The 24047-nt window shown below is 41.5% G+C and overlaps 2 protein-coding genes across 6 annotated transcripts; both read left to right on the top strand.

The window, feature by feature from the left end:
* Positions 1-1732: 1732 nt before the first annotated feature.
* Positions 1733-16269, top strand: znf384a (zinc finger protein 384 a). Of its 5 annotated transcripts, none has more exons than XM_047605149.1 (11): positions 1733-1897; positions 3904-3971; positions 4755-5097; positions 6287-6409; positions 6793-6923; positions 7001-7077; positions 7209-7433; positions 9478-9645; positions 11727-11805; positions 11917-12075; positions 13025-16269. In XM_047605149.1, exons 2-11 carry the CDS (start codon positions 3909-3911, stop codon positions 13430-13432), a joined length of 1776 nt encoding a protein of 591 aa, XP_047461105.1. In that variant the 5' UTR covers positions 1733-1897; positions 3904-3908; the 3' UTR covers positions 13433-16269. The 5 variants fall into 5 exon arrangements, with proteins under 5 accessions (XP_047461105.1, XP_047461104.1, XP_047461107.1 ...); XM_047605148.1 differs by having other exon boundaries at positions 6763-6923; XM_047605151.1 differs by lacking the exon at positions 6287-6409.
* An 824-nt stretch (positions 16270-17093) lies between these two features.
* Positions 17094-23047, top strand: kifc1 (kinesin family member C1). The gene is made up of 17 exons (XM_047604303.1): positions 17094-17216; positions 18759-18845; positions 19123-19219; positions 19319-19372; positions 19506-19589; positions 19824-20022; positions 20134-20299; positions 20401-20568; positions 20694-20807; positions 20894-20980; positions 21133-21330; positions 21432-21596; positions 21686-21824; positions 21936-22075; positions 22160-22233; positions 22352-22427; positions 22545-23047. Exons 2-17 carry the CDS (start codon positions 18762-18764, stop codon positions 22587-22589), a joined length of 1890 nt encoding a protein of 629 aa, XP_047460259.1. The 5' UTR covers positions 17094-17216; positions 18759-18761; the 3' UTR covers positions 22590-23047.
* The last annotated feature ends 1000 nt before the right edge of the window (positions 23048-24047 follow it).

Here is a 24047-nt window from a genome sequence, read left to right as displayed (position 1 = left end):
AACGGCCTCCTTTTGAGATATTCTTGCCCAAGAATGGATCGCTGAGGTGGTTGTTGCTCCAGGAATTAAAACTATCAATGTGTTGCACCTCAAATAGTCCTAACTCTGGTGTTTATGCTGAAATAAGGTTAAAATAGAGGCTATTTTCCTTTGACAGATGTTTTTTTTTTTTAATATCACGGACTAAAGCTGACGGAGATGACTAACGGTGATGACCACTTAAATTAAATACATTTTCATGACGTATTATGCAAAATAAGACAGAAACAGTGTCCACTTCCAGACCAAAGATCGAGAGAGAAAGTTGTGATGCGCTCAGCTCTGCACATCGACGGGATAATTAATACACCGGAAGGCGCTGCACGCTGCTGCGTCAAGCTAACGACGGATAGACGAACCAGAACCGGAAGTACGACGAGTTTGGATTTCAAAGCAAGACACCGGCCTGCTGACAAAGGGAGAAAATGGTAGTGACGTGTGTATTACTGCCCTTTGCATTGTGGAGGCGGTGGTTTGTGGCACAATTAATTTGTTTGTGTCATGTTGATAACCTTGTTTTCTGATACTGGTTCTGATGCACATAAACTGAACTAATAGTCTTGAAAGGGGATTTTTGTTAATTCTGCCGTATGTGTGACACATACGACAGAATTAATTTGCGTTGGTCCACAGGCCATCGAGCTTCTGAATCATTGAATCACTGCTTGACTGCAATTTACTCGTAGTTTATCCTCCTGTGTGTAGGCTACTACACCTATTTGTTAACCTAATTCCTTTTAATTTCACATAAATAACAATCTATTGAAATGAAAATCTCAGTTCATCTTCTCTTTGTCTTTATCTGCTGGTGTGTCTCATTAACATATATACAGCTCAATTTAAAAAAAATTTAAGCTCAAAATTCTCTTTTTAAAAAGGGCGCTTCACGCTTAGAGTTTTCCCAAACGTCATCGGTTTATTCTGCAAAGCTCAACGACAACGTGACATTTGCATGATTCTTGCGTGTTTGCACAACCTGAACAGGAACTGAACGTCCACTGACGGTCTGACATGCTTATTTATTTATTTCCAACGCTTAGAGTCTTTTTTCTTTATTTTAGTTTAGTTGTTTATTTTAGTTTTGTGAAAGGGAACTTGCAAAGTAAGAATTTAATTGCTCTGTGTAAACTTTCACCGTGTATATGACAATAAACATCTTGAATCTTGAGATTCAATATGTTTGCAGATATGCAGTGGTCAAACTGTCCCCATCATCAATACAAGACTCAAGAATCTATTATTGCCATTATGTGAGAACATAACGAAATTTTGGGCAGTAGCTCCTGGATTAAGAAGTGCAAATTTAAAAAACAACAGAATACAATTCAATACAAGATCTTGATGAAAAATAAATGCAACATTAGATGGAAATAAATCTTGAAACTTTGCAGACATTGCTTAACCTCACACTGAGTCACTGGCTAAAATGTCTGTATATAAATGCTTATATATCTCGTGTAAATTGGACTGTACATCATCTATTTTATTTTATTCTTATGTCTATGTCTGGTTCATATATGTTATTTCTTATCTTGCGACTATTGGGGGGAAAAGAATCCCTGTGGGGATCAATAAAGTGATCTTGAATCTTGAATAGACTGAAACGAACCTTATTTTTTTATATTTTGCGCCAATCGCCATCTTCAGGGATTTTATTTTGAAAGGTGCGACAGGAAACTCAGCCGTTGCGACTCCTCTCCGTCTTGACTCTCGCGAGCGGAGCTGGAGGGAAAAAAAACCGAAGAAGGAAAAAAAAAAGGCACATCTGAGGGGTTTGAGGGGAGGATTTGGACAAAGTTTCCCAACTGTCCCGACCCGAGGAAGCTCCGGGGGGGTTGACGGGGAGTCCAGTTCACCGGTAATTACCTCAGGAGTTATTAGTCGCTTCTTAATTAAATGTTTTTTTTTGCAGTGTGTCTGAAAAGCACCGTCGTCCCAATCGCCGGAAGTCTGCATGAAGCTCCAAACGTTTTTTTTTTTTTTTTTTTTTTTTTTTTTTACCCCTCCTGTCTTAGCTTTTTTTTTTTTTTTTTATTCGAGTCTTTTTTTTTCTCTTTTTTTTTTTTTTTTTTTTTTTTTTTTTTTAATTTTCTCTGAGCGAGATGAGCAGGGAGTGAGGAATGGAGGCGTAGGGGAGACAGGGTGTTTGTGTTTACTTGGTAGCAGCAGGCTGGTTAAAGCATATGAATATACGGGCCTCCTTGTAGCTAAGAGCGAACAAAAGGGAGAAAATTAATGGAGGCAAGTTAGCCACTAGCCTCCCCCCCTTGTCTGGGCTGCTAACATTAGCCATGTTTTTGTGCACAGCTCCAGATATATTTCACAGCGCTCTTTGCGGCCCGCAACACACGCTTAAATAGACATATGTGTGCAAATACGCCGGATGCATTGCAGGAAGTCCCTTTATTTAAACCATTTACGCCCGCTTCTTGTATTTTTCCACCAATGCTAACGTTAGCACCGCAGCTAGCAGTGCCACAGTTTTTTTTTTTGGAGCCAGCTTGTAGCCCCCTCGTCTAAAGGAGCACTTTACTCTTGTAAATACACCAGTAAACGACCCTTTTGTACGTGACTATGCTACGCAGGCTTATATTTATATATATTTATATATATATATATAGAACCTGTGGGGAATTAATTAATTAAATTGAAGCTTTTTTCCATGATTTATTTATAGGCTGTGCAGCTGCAGATGAGGAGGGGAGGGGGGGGGGTAATTTTTGTTTTGTGTTAAAAAAAAAAAGCAAGGCAACACAATCCCAGATAGAAAGAGTTGTGCATTGCAAATGTTTTTTTATTGTTTGTTTGTTTGCATGAAATCTGCTTCAAGAAAGTTGTTTGACAAGGGGCTTTTTACAGAGCTCGCATTAAGTGCAGCTTCACTAACATGTAATTACGTGCATGCTTTTCTTGGTGTGTGTGTGTGTGTGTGTGTGTGTGTGATGAGTGCGACTGCATGGCATCCACAATCTTTCACATGCATTCTCAAAAAAGTTAAATCTCAAAATGTGCTTTACTGTTATTCTATAAAAACAACAACAACAACAGCAAAGGTTTTGCGGGGTGGAGAAATAAATTGTGAGCGTACGCCTGCACAGAACAATGAAACTCTAAATACTTCCTTATTTGTGCGAGAGAAAGTGTTGGCGTCGGTGGGAGATTATCAGGAAATGAAGTGATAATAACGCAGATAACCGGCCGTTGTCTTTTCTGCCGTCCTCCGTAAACACACACTATGAACAGGGATGCTTTCTTTTTTTTTTTAACACACTCCAAGCCAGCGTCTGGTTTTGTTTTCCTCAACTAGACACATCTGACAGTTTGCTGCTGCTGCTCCTGCTGCTGCTAAAGCAACCGCTCAGAAGATTGTGCAATACAAACTGTGTGAGATACTGTCAAAGGCGTGCATGGGGAAGTGCTTCTCTCAACTCTTGCCTTTTTCTGTCCTCCTGTAGTTTTTTTTTTTTGATATTCATCCCGTCTGGGACTGAACATCTTTGCCTGATTCCTTCCACGTCCTCTTCTCTGTTAATTGGATCCGAATTATTGGAGCAAAAAAACAAAAAAAAAAAAGAAGCGTTTGGTAGATTCGTGAACCCGTTTCACACTTTTTTCGAAACCTGGACTAAAAGACTAAAAATTCAGCTGCTGTGTAGTTTTTTTATTTCGCGCGCTGATCCCGACGCGGCCGAAGGAGGAGAGGGTTCGTGGAAAGGAAACGACTAAGATGACTGAAATGCAGCCGTGCATGGTCTCATTTCACTTGACAGTTTAAAAAAAAAAAAAAAAATACAACAAAAAAAAAACAAAAAAAGAGCAGGAGGAGGACAGGTGTTTTCTAAGTGTGTTGCTTTTTAATTACAGAAATAATGGACGATTCCCATTTCAACTCATCATACTTTTGGTCTCCCGTCCCCACTGTACAAGGACAGGTAGAGACAACCTTATTGTTGGAATTGTCTTGAAATACACATGGTGTAGTGGTGATGCCCAGAGGCGGTTATCAAATTTGACTGCTTGTGAAAATACTGTAATCTGACCCTGAACATGTTGTTTATAACCACCAAAGAATAATGTTCGCTGGTTGAAGTTGGCTTAACATCAGTATGATTATGTATTTTTTATTTTTTTATTTTTTGCCGGATTCGCTCGATCACTTGATCACTCCTGTCCCTCTTCTTCTCTCATGTCTTCAAATCCTCTTTGGTTCTTTTTTTTTTTTTTTCCATTTACTTTTTTTGCATCTCACCGTGCTTTCGTTTTCTTTATCTCTGCATTATTCTCTCTCTCTTTCTTCCCCCTTTCCTCCAATAACCCCTCAACTCTCCTCAAACGGCTTTTTCGTGACACCTTTATTCGTCTTTCATCGCATTTGTTTCATCCACCATCACGTCCCCACATTAATACAAACCACTCCAACCCCCACGTGAACTTCCTTCCTTCTTCCAACTCTCACGGTTTCCTTTTCATCCTTTCTAATCCCTCTTTCCTACTTATTTCCTTCCGTCTTGTTAATCATCACAACATTTTCTTCCTCCTTCTTAATGCACATCACCCTCAACCTTCCTCTTTTGCTCTGATTTCGTTACATCGTTTCACCCCCCCCTCTCATCCTTTAACCTGCCACCTTCTTGAAATTTTTCCACCCTTGCACCCTTTCCCCCTTTATCACTCCATCCGTCCCTCTTTCCCTTCATCCTCTCGCCACCGTCTAGATCGAGAACGCCATGTTCCTGAACAAGGCGAAGGACCAGCTAGGTCCAGACAAGACCAACGCGCCCTCCTTCCCCCACTCGTCTGCGTCTTCCACCTCCTCCCCCCACTACCCCACGGCCGTGCTCGCCATCCCCGGGTCGGTGGATGGAGGAGGCGGCGTGCGGGTGGTTCCCAAACAGGAAGGAGGTGGGGGCGGCCCGGGAGGAAGCGGCGGCAACAGCGGCGGCGGAGGCGGCGGCGGCGGCTCGTCGTTGGGCGCCATCGGGGGACACCTGCACCAGTCGCACACGTCCCAGAACGTCACCGTCGTGCCTGTTCCCTCCACAGGCATCATGACCGCAGGTGAGGGAGCGGCTCGGCCGCCTTTTCTTGCATGTTGCCTTATTTTATTTTGAGTAGAACTTTATTGTCATTGTGCAACTCGGCGTACGACGAAATTGGAGAGGGCAACTTCCCTCCTGTGCAAGAACAAGAAAACCTCTAGAATGTATCAATGAAGTAAGAAAAAAGACTAACAAAATATAATATATATCTATATATACATATATACACAAACACTACAGGCCAAATGATTGGAAACAAGATCAAATTTGTACATAAAATATCATATTTTCATTGGTTTATGCTGCGTCAAAATAAACATGATTATTATATAAAGATTAACTTATCACAAGACATTTTTTACTACAATTATCAGGTGATCGTATCCTCCTCTGGCTTTAACAACATCATGGCGTATCTGTACGAAATCTGTGTGCAGAACCTCGAAAAGCCAAAGAGTTCATGTGAATAATGCAAACCGTGATTTGTGTTTTTTACATTTGCAAGTCAGAAGTTGCGACTCTTGCAAATCTTCTCGACGCTAAAACTAAACCCTTCTTCTTTTCCTTCCTTTGCTGACATTTATTCACCAATGATCCGGTGACATTCATGTTCACCTAAATGATTGATATCAATAAAAGCAATAAAATCATGTAGTAAATACATCTCAGAATACATAGAACTCAGGCTGGTTTTTAAGAAACTTCCAAACTTTTGGCCTGTAGTGTAAATATATAGAAATATTTATATATACAGTGTGACAGTGGTATTGTATATGTATAATATATTGCACTTGGTTGAATGAGGAGTTGAGTATATTGGTAATTAGCTGCACTTTCAGGTACAGAATGTTAAAGAAAATTGTTCCACATCATTTGTTAGCATCATAACAGTTTAGTTTAAACGCGAATGGACATAATAAAAATAAATAACACAAAATAAAGATAAAACATAAACATATACATATTCTACATATCTAAAAAAGGAGTGAGAGGAAGTAAAGACTTATTTTCTACCTTTCTGTACCTTGTAACTTTAACTAGTTTATATTTGGACATTCTTTAAAGCGTCCCCTCCAAACCTTCACTGATTCTAAGTAATCAGCGTTAAATGCCGGCGCTGTTAGAAATACTTTCCTTTACTGGTTGAAATAAAATCCTAACATGCCACGTTCTGGACAGGCAGATCTCAGTTTTTGTTTTTCTCCTAGCCGGGTTAGTCATCACCACACCTCAAGGCACGCTGGTCCCCACTGCCTCCACACAGTCATTCGTAGCGGGACACCCCTCCGCCACCACCATGATAGTGTCTGCAGTGCACCCCTCAAACGCAGGTAATGCTCAGGTCGTAGCTCACCACCATCACCTCGGCCCTCGTCCGCGCCGGGAAACGATATGTGCGTCACACTTTTTCCAAATTTTATTTTTTGCAGAGGAACGCTGCAACCCACACGATACATCACAGCTAAAAAAAAAAAAAGAGATCATTTGTTTCGTCTGTGTTAGGAAATACACAAACACTCGCAAAGCCGACAGACGCGCGCGTGTGTGTTTGTGTGTGCGCATCTTACGTAACGTTTGGTTTAGCTTCCGATCGAAGCGGCTCATACCTGCGCGACCCGTAGAAGGTTCTGTGCGCGTCTTCACTCAAACGTTCTCAACCCTTTCCCCTTTCGTCTGCTCCCAGATAAGAAGGACATTTCTGTGCCTCCTGCAGTTGTCATGCCGACGCCGTCGAAGCGAGGCAGGAAGAGCAAACAGATGATGGGCAGAGTGTCTGCGGTGAGCGGGGTCCTCCCTCCAGGAAGTGACGCGTTGATATTGGCACACCTTGCTGCCGGTGGACAGGTGATGGTCTCTTCTGCTTTTACTTTTGAGACTAGCTGTTACTCGTCTATTACACATCGTTTGTTATTGTTTTGCAGCACCACACTTCTGACCCGTACGACCTGTCAAACGACGAAGACGACCACGGCAACAAAGACGGCCCAAAATCCTACAGGTAGTGGAAAGACGTTTGGATTAAAGGAAAACCAAATCGTTTTCATTCCGACAAAACCCATCGACTGCTTTGTTTTTGCCAACAAAAAAAAAAAAAGATTTTCTCCTCTCTCTCGCTCCTCACCTGGCCAGGTGTCGGATGTGTGCACTGACGTTCTTCAGCAAGTCAGACATGCAGATTCACGCCAAGTCCCACACTGAGGCCAAGCCCCACAAGTGCCCCCACTGCTCCAAGTCGTTTGCCAACTCCAGCTACCTGTCCCAGCACATCCGCATCCACAGCGGGGCCAAGCCCTACACCTGCACCTACTGCCAGAAAACATTCAGGCAGCTCAGTCACCTACAGCAGCACACACGGTACTGGGCTGACTGGTTTGTGAGTGCTTCAGTGTGTGCTGGCTTGCTTGTGCATTGTGGTTTCTGCCTTTTGAAGCATGTGTGTGTGTGTGTGTGTGTGTGTGTGTGTGTGGGCCTCTGTGTGGTGGTGGTGGTGGTGGATAAAGGGATGTTGAGCCGGGAATCAGCCTGGGTCTCCTGGGAGAGTGTTGACAGTGTAAAGCTCTTTTCTCACAGTCAAAGCGTCACATTTCAAGGTGCAACACTTTTTTTTTTCCTTCTTCTTTATTGTTGAAGATTATTTTAATGCTTATTAACCAGGGTTCCTACACAAGTATGGAAAATGAAAACTAGTGTATGCAAAAATATTCATGTTTCCAAGACTGTTTCCACTGCTTAATTTTCTAAAACATAGAAAAAAAAATGGATTGATCTGGTTTTTTTTGTTTTTAAGGCGATTGGCAACACAGCTAAAATGTTTGTGTGAGAGCACACAGTCCACAGCTACATTACAGAAGAGTATTAGGGCCACCCATGACAAAAAAAAAAAAATAGAGGAGGTAGATGCACAAATTTAGAGAAAAAAAAGTAAAAATTTTGAGAAAAAAATGTCAAAATACATAAAGTCGACCTTCAAACCAGAGTATGCCTGTGGTACTGCTTGATCCTCCCTGGAAGCTTAATTAATTAATTAATTGGAGCTTAATTAATAATTAATATTAAGAATTTAAAATTGTATTGTGATTGTTTGTTTCAGTTATATTACTTTTTCTTGAAATTCCAACTTTTTTTCCCCAAATTTTGCATTTTTTTTTGCTTAAAATTTCGTCCTTTTGCTTGAAGTGCAAAACAAAAATTTGCTTCCTCTAATTTTTTTTCTCATGAGTGGCCCTAATACTCTTTTGTAGCTTCATAGACAATCATAGATGAATGATTCATGTGCAATTTAAAAAAAAAAAACATACACTGAATTTATCGGGGTTTGATCTTAACATATCTGTATCAGCTGCATTATCTAGCTTTAATCTTCTGGAAATTATTTGGTGACATATATATATATATATTCAGGTGAATGAAAACAAACGATCTCTTCCACAATTTATTTACACGATACACAACTATTTACTCAAATGCCATAATTTATTTATTTTTTTGCTTTTGTGTGTAGGAACCCTGTTTATTGTAGGCAATTTATTATTAGGAATTAAGGGCAACTTTTATGTGATTAAAGCTTCTCCAAAAGCATGAGAGAATTGGATGCATGCAACATTGTTTTGCAGAGAAGGTTTATTTGTTGTCTTAAGTTAGCACCTTTGTCTGGAGACCAAACAAAAACGCTGTGAAAATTGACTAAGATCGAATGGGTGCACTGATTATATTTACCAGCTTGAAAAACTATGTGTAGTAATTTATTATCCTCTTTAAACACCACCCTCTCCTCCTTATCGTCTGTGCACTGAGCTAACCTGCATGTTTTAGTCGCCATTTCCAGTTTTCACTGTGTATGACAACATGAGTGATGAATGCACCCCCCTCCCGCCACCCACCCCGTGCATGCTTTCACACTTCTGTTAATGTTTTATTTTACATGCTCGACCTTGTCTTTCGCCTCCTTCATACTTTCATTTCCATTATTACCACAACCTGAATTATAAACGGGTAGATGAACTTCACTGGCCTTTCACTTGTCTTGAATTTACATCTTGAGTTTGACTGCTGCAGACGTTCATAGACACATTTAGACACCAAATGGAGAGAGAAAGAGAGAGAGAGAGAAAGAGAGAGAGAGAAAGAGAAACGCGTGACTGTGCTTGCTGTATGTTTCGTTCTGTGTTTTCACGACTCAGACACAGCACAAAGAGCACACTGTCAAACTTAGCGATCTACCGTCAGCACCACTGATCGTAGATCCTTTTTTTTAACTCCGGTGCATGATTCGGTCTTCGGTTCATCGTGAAGTTTGATCATGCTGTAGCTTAAAAATCTCTCGCTGTTTCTCTTTCTCTGTTTCTCTCTCTCCACCCCACCCCACCCTCAACCCTCCAATCCCGGTTTCCCGTGTTAGAAACCACACTGAGGCCAAGCCCCACAAGTGTCCCCACTGCTCCAAGTCGTTTGCCAACTCCAGCTACCTGTCCCAGCACATCCGCATCCACACCGGGGCCAAGCCCTACACCTGCTCCTACTGCCAGAAAACATTCAGGCAGCTCAGTCACCTACAGCAGCACACACGGTACTGGGCTGGGCCGGGGCTGGGGCTGGGGCCGGGGCTGGGGCTGGGGCTGGGATGGATTGGGGTTGGGTTGGGACTGGGATTGACTGTGCTGAACTGGGCTATGATGGACTGGGGTTGGGTTAGGGCTGGGCTGGGCAAGACTGGACTTGGCTGCACTGATGGGTTGGGATGGACTGGGGTTGGGTTGGGCTGGGTTGGGTTGAGTTGGGTTGGGATGGCTGGGATTGACTGTGATGGACTGGGGTTGGGTTGGGGCTGGCATGGACCGGACTTGGCTGAGCTGATGGGTTGGGATGGACTGGGGTGGACTTGGCTGGGGTCAGGTTGAGGCTGGGATGGACTGGGGTTGGGTTGGGTTGAGTTGGGCTGGGATGGGTTGGGTTGGGGCTGGCATGGACTGGACTTGGGCTGGGATGGGATGGGATGGGGCTGGCATGGACTGGACTTGGGATGGGGTTGGGTTGGGTTGGGTTGGTTGGGTTGGACTGGGGTTGGGTTGGGGCTGGCATGGACTGGACTTGGGCTGGGATGGGATGGGATGGGGCTGGCATAGACTGGACTTGGGATGGGATGGGGTTGGGTTGGGTTGGTTGGGTTGGACTGGGGTTTGGTTGGGTTGGGTTGGGGCTGGCATGTACTGGACTGGGCCTGGGATGGACTGGACTGGACTGGGATGGGATGGGATGGGATGGGGTTGGGTTGGACTGGGGTTGGGTTGGGGCTGGCATGGACTGGACTTGGGCTGGGATGGGGTTGGGTTGGACTGGACTTGGGATGGGATGGGATGGGGTTGGGTTGGACTGGACTTGGGATGGGATGGGGTTGGGTTGGACTGGGGTTGGGTTGGGGCTGGCATGGACTGGACTTGGGCTGGGATGGGGTTGGGTTGGACTGGGGTTGGGTTGGGGCTGGCATGGACTGGACTTGGGCTGGGATGGGGTTGGGTTGGACTGGACTTGGGATGGGATGGGGTTGGGTTGGACTGGGGTTGGGTTGGGGCTGGCATGGACTGGACTTGGGCTGGGATGGGGTTGGGTTGGACTGGGGTTGGCTTGGGGCTGGCATGTACTGGACTTGGGATGGGATGGGATGGGATGGGGTTGGGTTGGGTTGGACTGGGGTTGGGTTGGGGCTGGCATGTACTGGACTGGGCCTGGAATGGACTGGACTGGGCTGGGACTGGGATGGGATGGGATGGGGTTGGGATGGGGATGGGGATGGGGATGGGGTTGGGTTGGGTTGGGTTGGGTTGGGTTGGGTTGGGTTGGGATGGGATGGGGTTGGGTTGGGATGGGATGGGATGGGGTTGGGTTGGGATGGGATGGGATGGGGTTGGGTTGGGTTGGGATGGGGTTGGGTTGGGTTGGGTTGGGGCTGGGATGGCGGGTTTTGAATGACCTAGTCTGTTTTCTTGTGTGCATGCATGGGAGCAGGTGCGTGGAGAATTACCTGTCTAGGTTTTTGTGTGGTACTACTGTCTTATCAGATTTGATAATACATTTCTAGTCATTCAAAGACGGACGAAATTGAAACTTCATACACCGGCTTCACTGTGACACCAGGTTAAATGTAATTTTTTGTAATTTATTTATTTGCACCATAACACAGAGACAATAATGTATATATAAAAAAACAACATACATAGAGGTTAAAAAAACTAACTGGGCTTATTCAAGGTATCTCATCCCATCAAAAAATATTCAAAAAAAATCAATAACAAACAACAACATCAACAGGTAAAGGCCTAATATAATTCAAAAACTTAAAATTAAGAGTGTGGGTAAAATGAATATGTGTAAAGGGGGGCTACTGTGAGTCTTAGTGTATTAAAAAGGACTTAATTGTTCCGTCTACCTGTCAGCTAAGGTAACCGCTTACCTTTGTCGACCTAAAACAGGCACAAATGTGCCTGTTTTAGGTCTGTGTTCAGTAGTTCACAAATAAGGTCAGTAAAGCTGATTAGACCGTGTTCAAAGGCAAATTTCTTCTCGTGGCAATAAAAGACGAAGAAGTAAGTGGAAAATCTTTAATTGAATGAAGTCTAATTAGCTAATTGTGTCTCGACTGTGACTTTTCAGGATTCACACAGGTGACCGACCATACAAGTGTAACCACCCTGGTTGTGAAAAAGCGTTTACTCAGTTATCCAACCTACAGGTAAATCCCTTTAAAGGTTTACTCCTCAAGACACTCCCCACTGCTTTTGGCCTTTAAAGCAATCAAGTGTTTTTTCGTCATCTACATGTGAATATGTTTTTACTCCCACAGTCTCACCGTCGGCAGCACAACAAAGATAAGCCGTTCAAGTGCCACAACTGCAACCGTGGTTACACAGACGCTGCCAGCCTGGAGGTGCACCTGTCTACACACACCGTCAAACATGCCAAGCTGTTCTCCTGTGGCCTCTGTAACCGATCCTATACCTCGGTAGGTTCCCACGCACCAGACATGTTTACACACTGGTCTTAGACACATAAGGACAGAGTTGCATCTTAACACTCATAGCTCAGTAAGTCAATTACATGTTATTTCCTTGATCTCAAATGCTATTTTATTTTATCTTTAATGAGTGTTACTTTTATGTGCAACTAAACTACTGTGACAAAGTAATTTCCCTCGTGGATCATTAGAGTCTAAGTAGATTTATCCCGAGGGAAATTCAATATTCAGTAGCTTCATCACATAGAAATAGATATTAAAGATATTTTAAGTATATAATCATATAAAATATAATATATGCATATATATATATATTCTTGACCAGTAGGACCCTAGGAATGATTTTCTAACACAAACAGATTAATAGATTCAGATTTTTTAGACTGAACATGAACCAAACGACCTACCACGACTAATCTTATATTCTTACTCACTTATCTTATTTATTTATATGACACGCTTGTAGTAGGGCCACTTCCTTTATTTTAATGTAGTTGTTTATTTTAGTTGTGTGAAAGGGAAATTTGCTAAATAAGAATTTCCTTGCTTATAAATATTTGCCGTGTGTGTGTGTGAGAGACGATAAACGTCTTAAATCTTGACTCTCAGACCCGCGATGCAGCAAGTTAGCTTAGCCTTCGACCTGGACAGACTTTAATGATCCACAAGGGAAATTACTTGGTCACAGTAGCTTAGTTGCACATAAAATAAACTGCAAAAGAAGTTGTTTGGAAGTACTGATGGAGGAAAGGAAATTATTTGGACAAATTTCTCAAAAACGTTTTATTGTGGCCGATTTTATATCAAGGGAAACGAATGTAGACGTTTTAATTTACTCTTAATCTTAATCAGATCCGGCCCTTCTTCTTCTTCTTCTTCTTCTTTTTTTTAATCTCTCTTAGCATCTCATGTTTCACTTCTCTCTCTTCACCTGTAGGAGACTTATCTAATGAAACACATGAGGAAGCACAACCCCGACCCATTAACGGTGGCAGCGACGGTAGCTGCCCAGCAGGCCCAGGGCCTGACGCCGGGAGGGGGCCGGGGCCGAGGCCGTGGCCGAGGGAGAGGAGGCGGGGGCCGAGGGAACCAGCTCCAAAACCAGAATAACCCCAACAACCCCAACCAGAACCCTAACGCGGGACCCCCAGGCAGCTACCAGCCATCCCAGCAACCCACGGATGTCGTGGTTCCCTGTCCGTTCGACCTGCACCAATACAAGACAGTGGCAGCCAACGAGATCCAGTACAAACCGGTGACTGTGGCGGACCTGCCGGTGACCCACAAAGACCTCTGCCTCACCGTCTCCACGTCAGCCATACAGGTGGAGCACATGAACTCGTAGGCTGCGTCTTCCCGCTCTGCTTGAGGGGTTATTCAATGTAAAAACAACAAAAAAAAAACACGAAACAAAACAAAAAAAAAAAAGGTCCACGTGGAACAAGTGATGTAACCGTACTCAGCATTTCTGTCTTCTTAAGAGAAAAAGTGACAGTTTTACTGAAGCTTTGAGTGACGTTATTTTGAAATGAGTTAATGCAATACAATCAAAGACAGAGGACGAACTTAATTCACTCGGTTTAGAAGCTGTGATGCTGAGTACAACGTTAAATCGCTTGTCAGAACACAGATATGTTACAACATCTCCATTCCTCGCCGTGTATCTCTCAGTGGAAATGCTGGTCTAGGACCCTGGTGTGAACCCTTCATTCCTCCCGTCGGATCCATGTTTCTCCACTTTGGGACAAAATTTCCAAAAACTAAACTCGGATCAGATTTCGGTTTTTGTATCGTCATTAAATCCAGATCTGAATCTCGCAAAAGTTCTCGCTTAAAGGTCCCACACTGCAGCGCTATTTTTATTTTTATATATTTTTTTATATCTACGTCTACTTTGTTCAGTGAGTGGAAGAGATGAGCTAAACTTTAGGTCTGGCATAGATGCAAAGTGAGTAGATGAGAACGTTACTGATCATTTTACATGTAGGTCACAGCACGACCGTGGTCTTTGACAGACTGGTGTCGTGATTTTTGTCAAATGAAACCAAGTAGCAGCTACAAAAATGAAGAAGAATTCCCATTCCATCGAAACGTGTAGATAACAACAGCTTTATTGGTACTTTAATGGTTTTGTGCAGCGTTTCCTCGACTTTTATTTGCCCGGTAGCTTGCAACTGTTTATTTCTCACCTAGTTCTGCTTTATAATTGAACAGACATGCTAATCTGACTCTAAATAATCCGGGGGTCATTAATATGTTGCTTCTAAACCAGCAGTCCTGTGAGGATCATCTGAGAATGAAGATGTAGAGTATCTGTTCATTAAATATTACACTATTCTCTGCACATGTACGGTCCACAGAATAGTGTAACTTTAAGAAAAAGAAAAAAAAAAAACAACATTCAGATCACATTAATCTGAACCTTTTGTTTTTTTTTTATTGAGTTCAAGCCAAAACAAGAGGGAGAGAACGAAGACAAGGAGTCAATGATGAAAGATTGTAGAGATTCATAATTGCAGCTCAAACCGCGGCGCAGTGGTGTGGATAGGAAAAACTGAGGAAGGACTAACTAAATGTGTTTCAGTGGCATTTAAATGGCAAAGGACGGATCAACCGGACGGACTGAACCCGGAGCCTTGAGAAAAAGGGGGGAAGAGGAGCGGCGGGACGGAAAAAAAGACGCGGCGTGTTTGGGGGGTACAAGGCTAAAAGCCTGCAGCTGAATCTCAATGTGTTCATTTCACCAATCATGACGTCCTTATTTACACCCACCTCCCCCTCAAGAGGAGCGACCGAGAGCCCGGGAACCATCTCTTTTAAAAAACAATTGAACAAAAAAGAGACGGGGGTGGTTCAGGAATGCACTAAATGTGAGGAACCTGCAGCAGAGCGACTCGGAAAAAACACAAGAGAGAGAAAAGAGGAAAAAACAAAACAAAAACAAAACGGGGGTTTGAGGGGTGGGAGGGGTCATAAAGAAAGCACTTGATGAAGCTCGTACTTCACGCCTATGTTTGTCATCGTTTGTCTTTTTTTTTTTTATATATATATATCATATGTATGTATTTTTCTACCAACAGAGGAACGTGTGAACAAACCGAGAGAAAGGAAAGTGAGTGCATGAATGTGATGGGAACAGAGAGAACAGTCCTAACAGAGCGTCCTGTCCCATTTTATTATTTTTATTTTTTTGTTTCCTTTTGTTTGTTACTATCAAAGAAAAACAGTTTACTATCTTGCACGGAGTAGACAGCCCATCTCGTCCGGGTGGTTGTTGGGGGGGAAAAATAATGATTGTGTGATAAAAAATGACTGACAGGTACTGTTATCAATCTTTTTTTAAAAGAACTTTTCATACATATTATTACTACTTTCATTATTACTGTGTTGCAAATGTTATCCACATTATTATTATCAATCCGAGGCATTATGGTATTGCAGTATGCTGTACATATAATAGATAGAAGAGACTTGTTCATCTGTAAAAGGGAAGTATGTCCTGTGTAAAGCATATACGAAAACTAAAGGAAGTCAGATTAACAAGTACCAAATCATCAGCCGTGTCCCAAGTCACCTCGAGTGTGGACGGTATAAGTCAAACAAATTATGGGTTTTAGGATTTAGAAGTTATAATTAATGTAAAAATGATTTTTCTTTCTGTAAATGTGACAAAGTAATACGTCCTTTACCACACTCACCATTTGTAATTGCAGGTATTAGTTCTACTTATGAGTCCGGGGCTTTTTAACAAAACCATTCAGCTTTAATTCTATTTTGACTCGGCTGCCTTTGAATAGTTGTGACTTTTTTAATTTTTTATTATTTAACATTATTTCCCCACACTTTTTTTTCAAATGATCTGGGAATTATTGATCAAGCTGTGACAACGGTGACCTGGGACACTCCGCTCTCCCAATCAAAAGGACCGGTCGGCTTGTACAAAGAGGCCGACTGCCTTCATGTATACTCCTCCCTCTAGTTCATTGTGTCTTTTTTATGAAAAATAACTCATTCTCGATATTCTTGTTAATGTTATTACCAATGCTCCTGATAATACGGTTATTAACTGCCCTCTTATGCTACACTCTTGCATACTGTATGCACAGTTACACCTCTTGCTTCATCTGAACAGACTGTTTCTTCCCTTAAGGAGAATAAAGTTCAAACTGTTTATGATGAAAACCGGTTTGATTTATTTATTTATTTTATTTTTTTTTTTTTGGCAAAATGCAGAGTTTTTGAAGTGTTTGAAAATCGTGCACGGACACAATCAGCACACAGGAGGATTAGGTTTGTGCTCTTTCAGAAACTAAACAAATTAACGGGATTTGATTTATGGCTGGTGGATTCAGTGGTTTGCTGCGAAATGCGGTCGTCTCATGGGACAGGAAGTTTCAGCAGTTGGTGGATTAAAGTGGAATATGTTTGGAAAGCATTTAACAATATGTATAAAAATAAATGCACGTGTTAGAAACAAAAAACAAAAAAAGGAAAAGAAATATCCAGTGTTTTAGATCATGAATGTGCTAAAAGATGACATGTGTTACTGTTGGCCAGCCTATCTCTTTCAACAACTATTGAATTTGTCATTCATTTTAAAATAATATGGTTAATGTAAATGAAGATATTAATGGTTTCCAGTCCAGACAAACCTGTTCTTGGTAAAATGTAGTTATATTTAGCTGCAGTTAAGAACTAAATAGCTAGACCTAAAAATTTCTTCTTCTTTTTTTTTAAATTAGGCCAAATATTTGTCAAAATATATTATTTCAAAGAGGTTCTACATATTTAAAAAAGCATGGTTAGTAAAATTACGAGGAAAACATAAAATTGAATGAATGTTTTTAAATTAATCGCGTAACTTCCGTAGTCGTATGCATGTAATGGTATGTTTCCTCGCCGATTTCCTACAGTGCGGAGACAACTGCTCAAACATTGCGTATGCCGCCCATGCGGTGCACTCGGTAAGACAAAACAAGCGCCCATGCGTTTTGGAGGAGGGGCGTGTAGCGTCTCGACCAATCAGAGCGGCCCGTCCGAAGCGCCCACCAAAACAGTTCAATTTCAAATTCAAACGGTCGGATACGGTGGTTTGAGGAGACGTACGGTTAAACTTGTCCAGTCAGAAGGTAAATGTTTTCACAGATTTAAACCTCATATTTTTATTCATTTAAGAGTATAATAGCTTTACCGTAATACTCAAAGCGTAGAATCAAAGTTTACGTCGTAATCTACCGTTATTCTCAAGCTAATGGACGTTAACCTTCCTGTTTTCTTCGGGTCCTGTTTGACCCCGTTCAGTGTTTAACGTTTCTAAATATATATGATTAACATATATTTGCTTCATATTTAGTGACTTTTCCTAATTTAATAGGGACAGGGACACTGGCATAGGCATAATATATGTTATTATTATTATTTTTGATAATAATTTTTATGCCAAATGTTATAGGTACCAGGAGTATGTAGTTAGAAATTATATCAGGCCACTTAAACATGTCTCTTTACAATTTAAATTCAGTAACTAAGATTTTATGTTGATCTGCATATTTATACATAGTCGTGTAACAGGAATTCTGGATGTTTGTGTGGGGTGGGGTGGGAGGTGTTGTTTTATTTAAAGAATAGTCAACAAACAAACATAAAGTACCTGGGGACATTTATTTTTATGATTATAATCATTTTCCGGAGGTTGCTGGGGTCAAATTCACCCCAAAGTTAATAAATTTGAAGGTTTATATATGTCAGTAGGGGCTTATTTATTAGATTTATACTACTGATTGTGTTGATCTTAATGAGCACTGATTTTGTGATGGATTATCATGTGCCCATGCACTTATTTTTTCCTTGGCTTGTTTGGTTATTGATTGATTAACTGTGTAGGTTGATGCACGTGGAAAAGCTGGATATGAATTGCCCTGTAGAGATAAATTAAATTCTCTGAATCTAATTAGTGATGATAATGATTTACCACTAGCTGACTGACTAACATGGTTTTATTTTCATTGTAGTCAAGCAGCTGAGTAGTCGTGTTAGCTTCTCTTTGTTTTTGAGCTACGCACCACAAAAAAAGAGGCCCCACAAAACTGTTTCTGGTCTTTATTTGGTCTTATTTTATTTTATTAGGTCAGGTCAGGTCAGGTAGGTTTGCATCTGGAACCAGCTCCTCTCCCATGTTAGTCGTTTCTAAAATGTGCTTTAACCCTAGGATGCGTAGTCTGTATATTGTAGAGGAAAGTGGAAATTACAGGCATGTATATACTATAATGCATCACTTATAATATAAATATACTGTACTTGCCAGTGCATAAGAGTCCTGCACTAAATCTTAGCCTCGTGAAGGTTTTAATATTCAGCATTAGTGTAAAATAAGAGACAAACCTGCTGAGTTTTCATCGCTGAGGCTGTGGTTTGTAGTAAAACCAAATTGTATTGTGTTGCACTGACACATGTTCCTGTTTTGACCACCACATTTTAGGCTGAATAACAATTTAAGCCAATATAAACCACTTTTTTTCTATTGTAATGCATTTGTTTTCAGTCATGTACCTAATGTTTTGGCAGGTGAGTTTGCGATTCAGTCGTTCAGCCCCATGGATGGGATAATCCTGATTTTTTTTTTCATTCTCAGAATGAGTGCAGTGAAGTTCATTTGTTTTAATCCTCTGCAGAGTATGTCCCGCTTGCCAGTCATGTCAAGCAAGAGGGTTCTCGCCAGCAGCAGCTCGGAGAATTCCCAAGACCATGCGCCTGCTCTGGTTTGTGTTATAAACTTTACATTTCGTCTACTTCTCAGTGCACTGTTCACTATACATCCATTATGCAGCTCAACCTTTCCAGTTAAGCTAAAAACGAGCTTTACAGGCCACAAAGCTGATGTTTTCTTTCTCTAATATCTCAAAAGCCAATAATGATACTAATCCATAGAGTCCATATATTGTCCTACATCCCATCATGCATGATAAGTGGAAAACATTGTCACCTAAATAGCTAAATTGCTGATTTTGCCTCATGCTGGTGTTGTTGTGTTTGCAGAAAAAGATGCGTAAGGACCCAGAGCCCCACAAACCGCAGGCAGCGGCTACCATCATCTGTGGCAAGAGGCCTGTGGCATCAACCAGGGCACCTCTTTGTAAGTTCACACTGGAGATTTAGAGTCTATGTGTTTTTTTTGTTTTTTTTTTTCTCTTGAGCCATAAACTTGACTTCCTGCCCTTCATCCCACCCACAGCTCGGCCGGTCAGAGGAGCAGGAGCTGCCACGGTGGCCGTTGGTCCTTCCAGAGGTAAGATGAACTTTCTGCTCAAATACAAGAGTCCGTTACAAGTACAATTTACTTTATTATCCGGGTAATACTGGAACATTTAAGGTTTTTAAATTTGTTTACGTTTTGTTTATCATATTCCTTGTTTCATCAGGTGTCTTGAAGCAATCGATAGCTTCTACTGCACCAAGAGGAGGCAATGTCAAGGCGTCTGTTGGATCTACAACCACAAAAACAGGTGAGGAATCCACAAAAGACCTGTAAAGCTCAGTGATTATAGATCTCAATTCGTATGGAATTTTTTAGTTTTTTACTTTTTTAGAGACTGTTTGTTATTTTATTGTTTATAGTTTTTTAGTGTCTTCGTGTTGAAGCACATGTCAAGACATCTTCCTGTCTAGGTCTGTGTGGATTAGTTATTGTATTGGCCTGAAATGAACGTGGAGAAGAGGCTGACGGTCTCGTTTTGCAGGTGGGACCGGGGCGCCCAAGCGTCACGCGTGGGACCTGAAGGGCAAGGTCAGCGACATGGAGGATAAAGTCCGTAACTACCAGACCAAGTTCAAAACCGCGAACCAAGAAAACGAGCTCCTGAAAGGCTCGGTGGCCCAGACCCAAGTCAAGGTCGCGGAGATGGAAAAGCAACTGGAGCGACAGAGGAGCCAGCTCAGGTTCAGAGAAAATATCTTCTTGATAACGAACTTAATGCTGAAACTGTGCTGTTATTATTTATATCACCTACGCGTCGGGATGTTCATTTGGTGTCTTTGTGTGATTTGTAGTGAATATGAGGAGGAGCTGAAGACGCTGTCAGAAGTTCGGACCGAGTTGGAGAAAGTCTCCACCGATAAGAACTTTCTCCAGAAGGAGCTCACCAACCTGGAGGGTAAATACAAGGTGATGGAGACTCTGAGAGACAGTCAAGAGACCGAGCTTCAGACTCTAAAGGTAAAAACACCAGCTGCTTTAGTTTCTTGTTGATTTTTTTTAGGATTACCGGCCAAATTTTTAATGGTGTGTTTTGTTTTTTGTCCGTGTTTTCTCTCTAGATGAAGCTGTCGGTGCAAGAGGCGACACTGGCTCGTCTGCAGACGAACCTCAGAGACGCAGAGGAAGAAGTCCGCTCTCTCAAAGACATCGTGTCCCAGCAGAAGGACGATCTTCACGCTGGTGAGATGGAGCGCAGACGGCTCCACAACACCATCCAGGAGCTCAAGGCAGGTTACAGACCCCAGTGATGGCACCGTCCACGGGTTATCTACGCTGACTACTGGAGGGAGGGAGGTCTCTGACTTTGCTTCTGCTAATGAGACTAATTAATCTTATAACTGTTCTCACACAGGGAAACATCAGGGTCTTTTGCAGAGTTCGCCCACTTCCCAGCGGAGGCGTCAGCGGGCACATTCAGCTGCCCTCAGCTGACAACAAGACGATCACGCTGGCCAAAACAGAAGAGGTGAGAGCCCCGTCAGCGCAGAGACAGTTTCGTTGTTATGGAGAAAGTTTCATTTACAAGTTTCATCGTGTTTTGTTGTCTTTCAGTCTCACACAGGCAAAACAGCGGACACCCAGAAGAATTATAACTTCAGTTTTGATCGTGTGTTTGGGCCTCAGGCTTCGCAACAGGAGGTAAATAAACGTGGCAATCAATCACAGTTTAGTCATTTGTGAACAATCTTCACCTCCTCCTGAATAAACACCATCTCCGCGCTGTTTATTTATCGTGCGGTCGCCTGCTGCTGCTGGGAGAGGAGATTGTGATGACGGTTGTTTGTGTTCAGATTTTCGAGGAGATCTCTCTGCTGGTGCAGTCTGCGCTGGACGGCTACAACGTGTGCTGCTTCGCCTACGGCCAGACAGGAAGCGGCAAGACGTACACCATGGAGGGAGACACGTACGACGAGGCCAGAGGCGTCATTCCTCGGGCCGTGCAGCAGATCTTCAAAGCGGCAGAGAAGCTGGAAGCACAAGGATGGGAGGTTAGTTTTTTATCTTCATGCACTTTTACATATGGTTCTTTTTATCCGTGGATTCTGTGTCGTAATATGATATTGGAACCATTCTCTCTCTTTTGTCTCAGTTCACCTTCACTGCAAGTTTTGTTGAAATTTACAACGAGACCCTGCGGGACCTCCTGTACACGGGCAAAGCCAGCAAGAGGCCCGAGCACGAGATCCGCAAGTCGAGCAACAACGAGGTGACGATCACCAACCTCACCTACGAAAACGTCTCCAACGAGGATCAGGTACGGCGCCTCACAGGAGCGCTTAACAGCGAAACTGCAAAAAAATGTGACTTTCGCTGACATTTGTTACGTCCCCCTCCTCCTTCCAGGTCCACGGGCTGATCGCTTTGGCCAATCAGAACCGCTCCACGGCCCAGACGGCCCAGAACGACCGCTCATCGCGCTCCCACTCAGTCTTCCAGCTTGACATTCAGGGAGTTCACGCTGGCAGAGATGTCAAATGCAAATGTAGGTTTAATATCAGAAGGTTTCGCTTTAATTTAGAAATGTCTGAGCATTGTGGGATTAATGTAAACGCTTCTTCTTATTATTATTATGAATGTTTTTGTGTTTTTGTAGCCACTCTGTGCCTGGTGGACCTGGCAGGAAGTGAGCGCATGTTGAAGAGTCAGTCTCAGGGCGAGCGCTTCAAGGAGATGACGGCCATCAACGGCTCCCTGTCCAACCTGGGCATCGTCATCGCCGCTCTGGCCAACAAGGTCTGTTGCTGAGCTGTGACACCGCGAATATGTTTGTTTTATGATATTCATTGACTGACATATAAGCTGTGTTTGTCTTCGAAGGAGAGCTACGTGCCGTACAGGAACTCCAAGCTAACCTACCTTCTGCAGAGCTGCTTGGGTGGAAACAGCAAAACGTGAGTTCTTCGTCATATTTCAGCTGATTAACAAGTTGGACAAGTTGAGTTTTTTTTTTGTAAATTTACCGTATTTTATTGTTTGGAGCTGATTTTGTTTGTGTGTTTTCTCCTCCAGCCTGATGTTTGTGAACGTGGCCCCAGAGCCAGACAGCTTTGGGGAAACCCTCAACTCCTTGAGGTTTGCCAGCAAGGTTCGTGGTTCACATCTGTGACTTAATGTGAAACTAAAGCTAAACCCAACTTCAGCTTTATCTTCTCTTATATAGGACTGATTTTTATTTATTTACAAGTGTTTATTCCCTTTCCAGGTGAATGACTGCGTGATTGGAACTGCGAGTGCCAACAGGAAGTAGATGATTTAAAGGAGTGTTTTGTTTATTGTAGGGTTTTTTTTCTACTTTTGCCGTTATTTTCATGATGGTAGTTTAACTGTTTCATAAACTTTCAGCTGTCACGTTGAAACATTTAGTAACAGACACTTCTGCTAATCTGCAAGAACCAAAAAAACTGTTGTATATTCTCAGGTGATTCATCACTAACCATTAATTCAGGCTTTTAAAAAAAATCACATTTTATATGTAAATAATATGGGTGTGTAGCTTTTTTTCTTTTACTATTTTTTTCTTCTTGATGAAATAATTCTGTGACACATTTAATCTCCATTTTACTCTTCTTTTAATCTAACTCTTAGTTGTAACCTCATGTTTTGTGTAACTTTAACAGTGACTGCAAATAAATGTATAATCACTGCCAGTGTCTTGTTTTTTTCTTAACTCTGGCCCGACGTGCTGTAATAATAAAGACATTACATGGATGTATGGCCTGTGTTTCATTTGTTTGGTCTGAGTTTCCCTTGGGATCAGTAAAGTAATTGTCTCTGTCAGTCACATAAGTCAAACTATATATATTTACTGTAAAATGGATGATACAATAGTTGTAGCTTGTTCCATTTTATTGGTTTGTTTTCCTTTTTATTCTTTATTTCTGGTGCAAATTAGACTTTATTCATCCACAAGGGACATAGTTTGGTCACAGTAGCTCAGTTGCATATATATGTTAAAAAAATAAACAAATTAGTAAAATAAAATAGTACAAGCAAAAAAAAATGTACAAAAAATGGGGAGTATAATGACATTTCTCCTATTTAAAAAAAATCTAGTTATAGTGCAGTATTACTTTTATAAAATGATCTATTTCTTCTGTTATTAGGTTTATGCTACTATATTTAATTAAATATCTCATGAATTATGTAAGATTGTTAATTGTTTTTTTTCTAGTCTATCTGACATGAGTCCAATTATATTATTGCTGTAAATACTGAATATTATTGTCATTATTCTTAATTAGTATATATTCTGAATATGTTTTATATTAATAGGAACATTGAATATAACATGAAGTTGTTAAAAAAACAGCTTCCTCTGCTGTAATTATTACTATTGTTTGTAATAGTTCTACTATATTTAATGAAATATCTCATATTTTTTTTATAATTTAATTAATAGTATAACTTTGTTAATGTTTTGTTCTTGTCAGACAATCTGACGGATAGTAAAATTATATTATTACTGCAGTTTATATTATTAGTTTAAATGTTTTATTATTATTACTGGTAGTTTTAGTAGTATGATAATTAATTTATATATTAAAATATATTTTATGTTTTTTATATTGATTTTCGTATAAGTTTTATAAGTAAAATCACTAACGGATTAATAGTAGCGTTGAATATAATATAAAGTTATTTCTTCTGCTGTTACTATAACTATCATTAGCCACAGCGCTTCTATATTTAATTAAATATGTCATAA

Source organism: Mugil cephalus, chromosome 14 (genome assembly GCF_022458985.1).
Source record: "Mugil cephalus isolate CIBA_MC_2020 chromosome 14, CIBA_Mcephalus_1.1, whole genome shotgun sequence".
NCBI lineage: Eukaryota > Metazoa > Chordata > Actinopteri > Mugiliformes > Mugilidae > Mugil > Mugil cephalus.
The sequence above is the reverse complement of the archived record's forward strand: the minus strand, read 5'-3'. Positions and strand labels throughout refer to the sequence as shown.

Excerpts from the sequence above, each read along its gene's own strand:
- znf384a (XM_047605148.1), top strand. The coding sequence starts at position 3,909 with ATGGACGATTCCCATTTCAACTCATCATACTTTTGGTCTCCCGTCCCC. Across the intron at positions 5,098-6,286 it reads CACAGGCATCATGACCGCAG|CCGGGTTAGTCATCACCACA; the intron begins GTGAGGGAGCGG and ends TTTTTCTCCTAG. Across the intron at positions 12,076-13,024 it reads GTAACCGATCCTATACCTCG|GAGACTTATCTAATGAAACA; the intron begins GTAGGTTCCCAC and ends CTTCACCTGTAG.
- kifc1 (XM_047604303.1), top strand. The coding sequence starts at position 18,762 with ATGTCCCGCTTGCCAGTCATGTCAAGCAAGAGGGTTCTCGCCAGCAGC. Across the intron at positions 22,076-22,159 it reads TCGCCGCTCTGGCCAACAAG|GAGAGCTACGTGCCGTACAG; the intron begins GTCTGTTGCTGA and ends TTGTCTTCGAAG. Across the intron at positions 22,234-22,351 it reads TTGGGTGGAAACAGCAAAAC|CCTGATGTTTGTGAACGTGG; the intron begins GTGAGTTCTTCG and ends TTTCTCCTCCAG.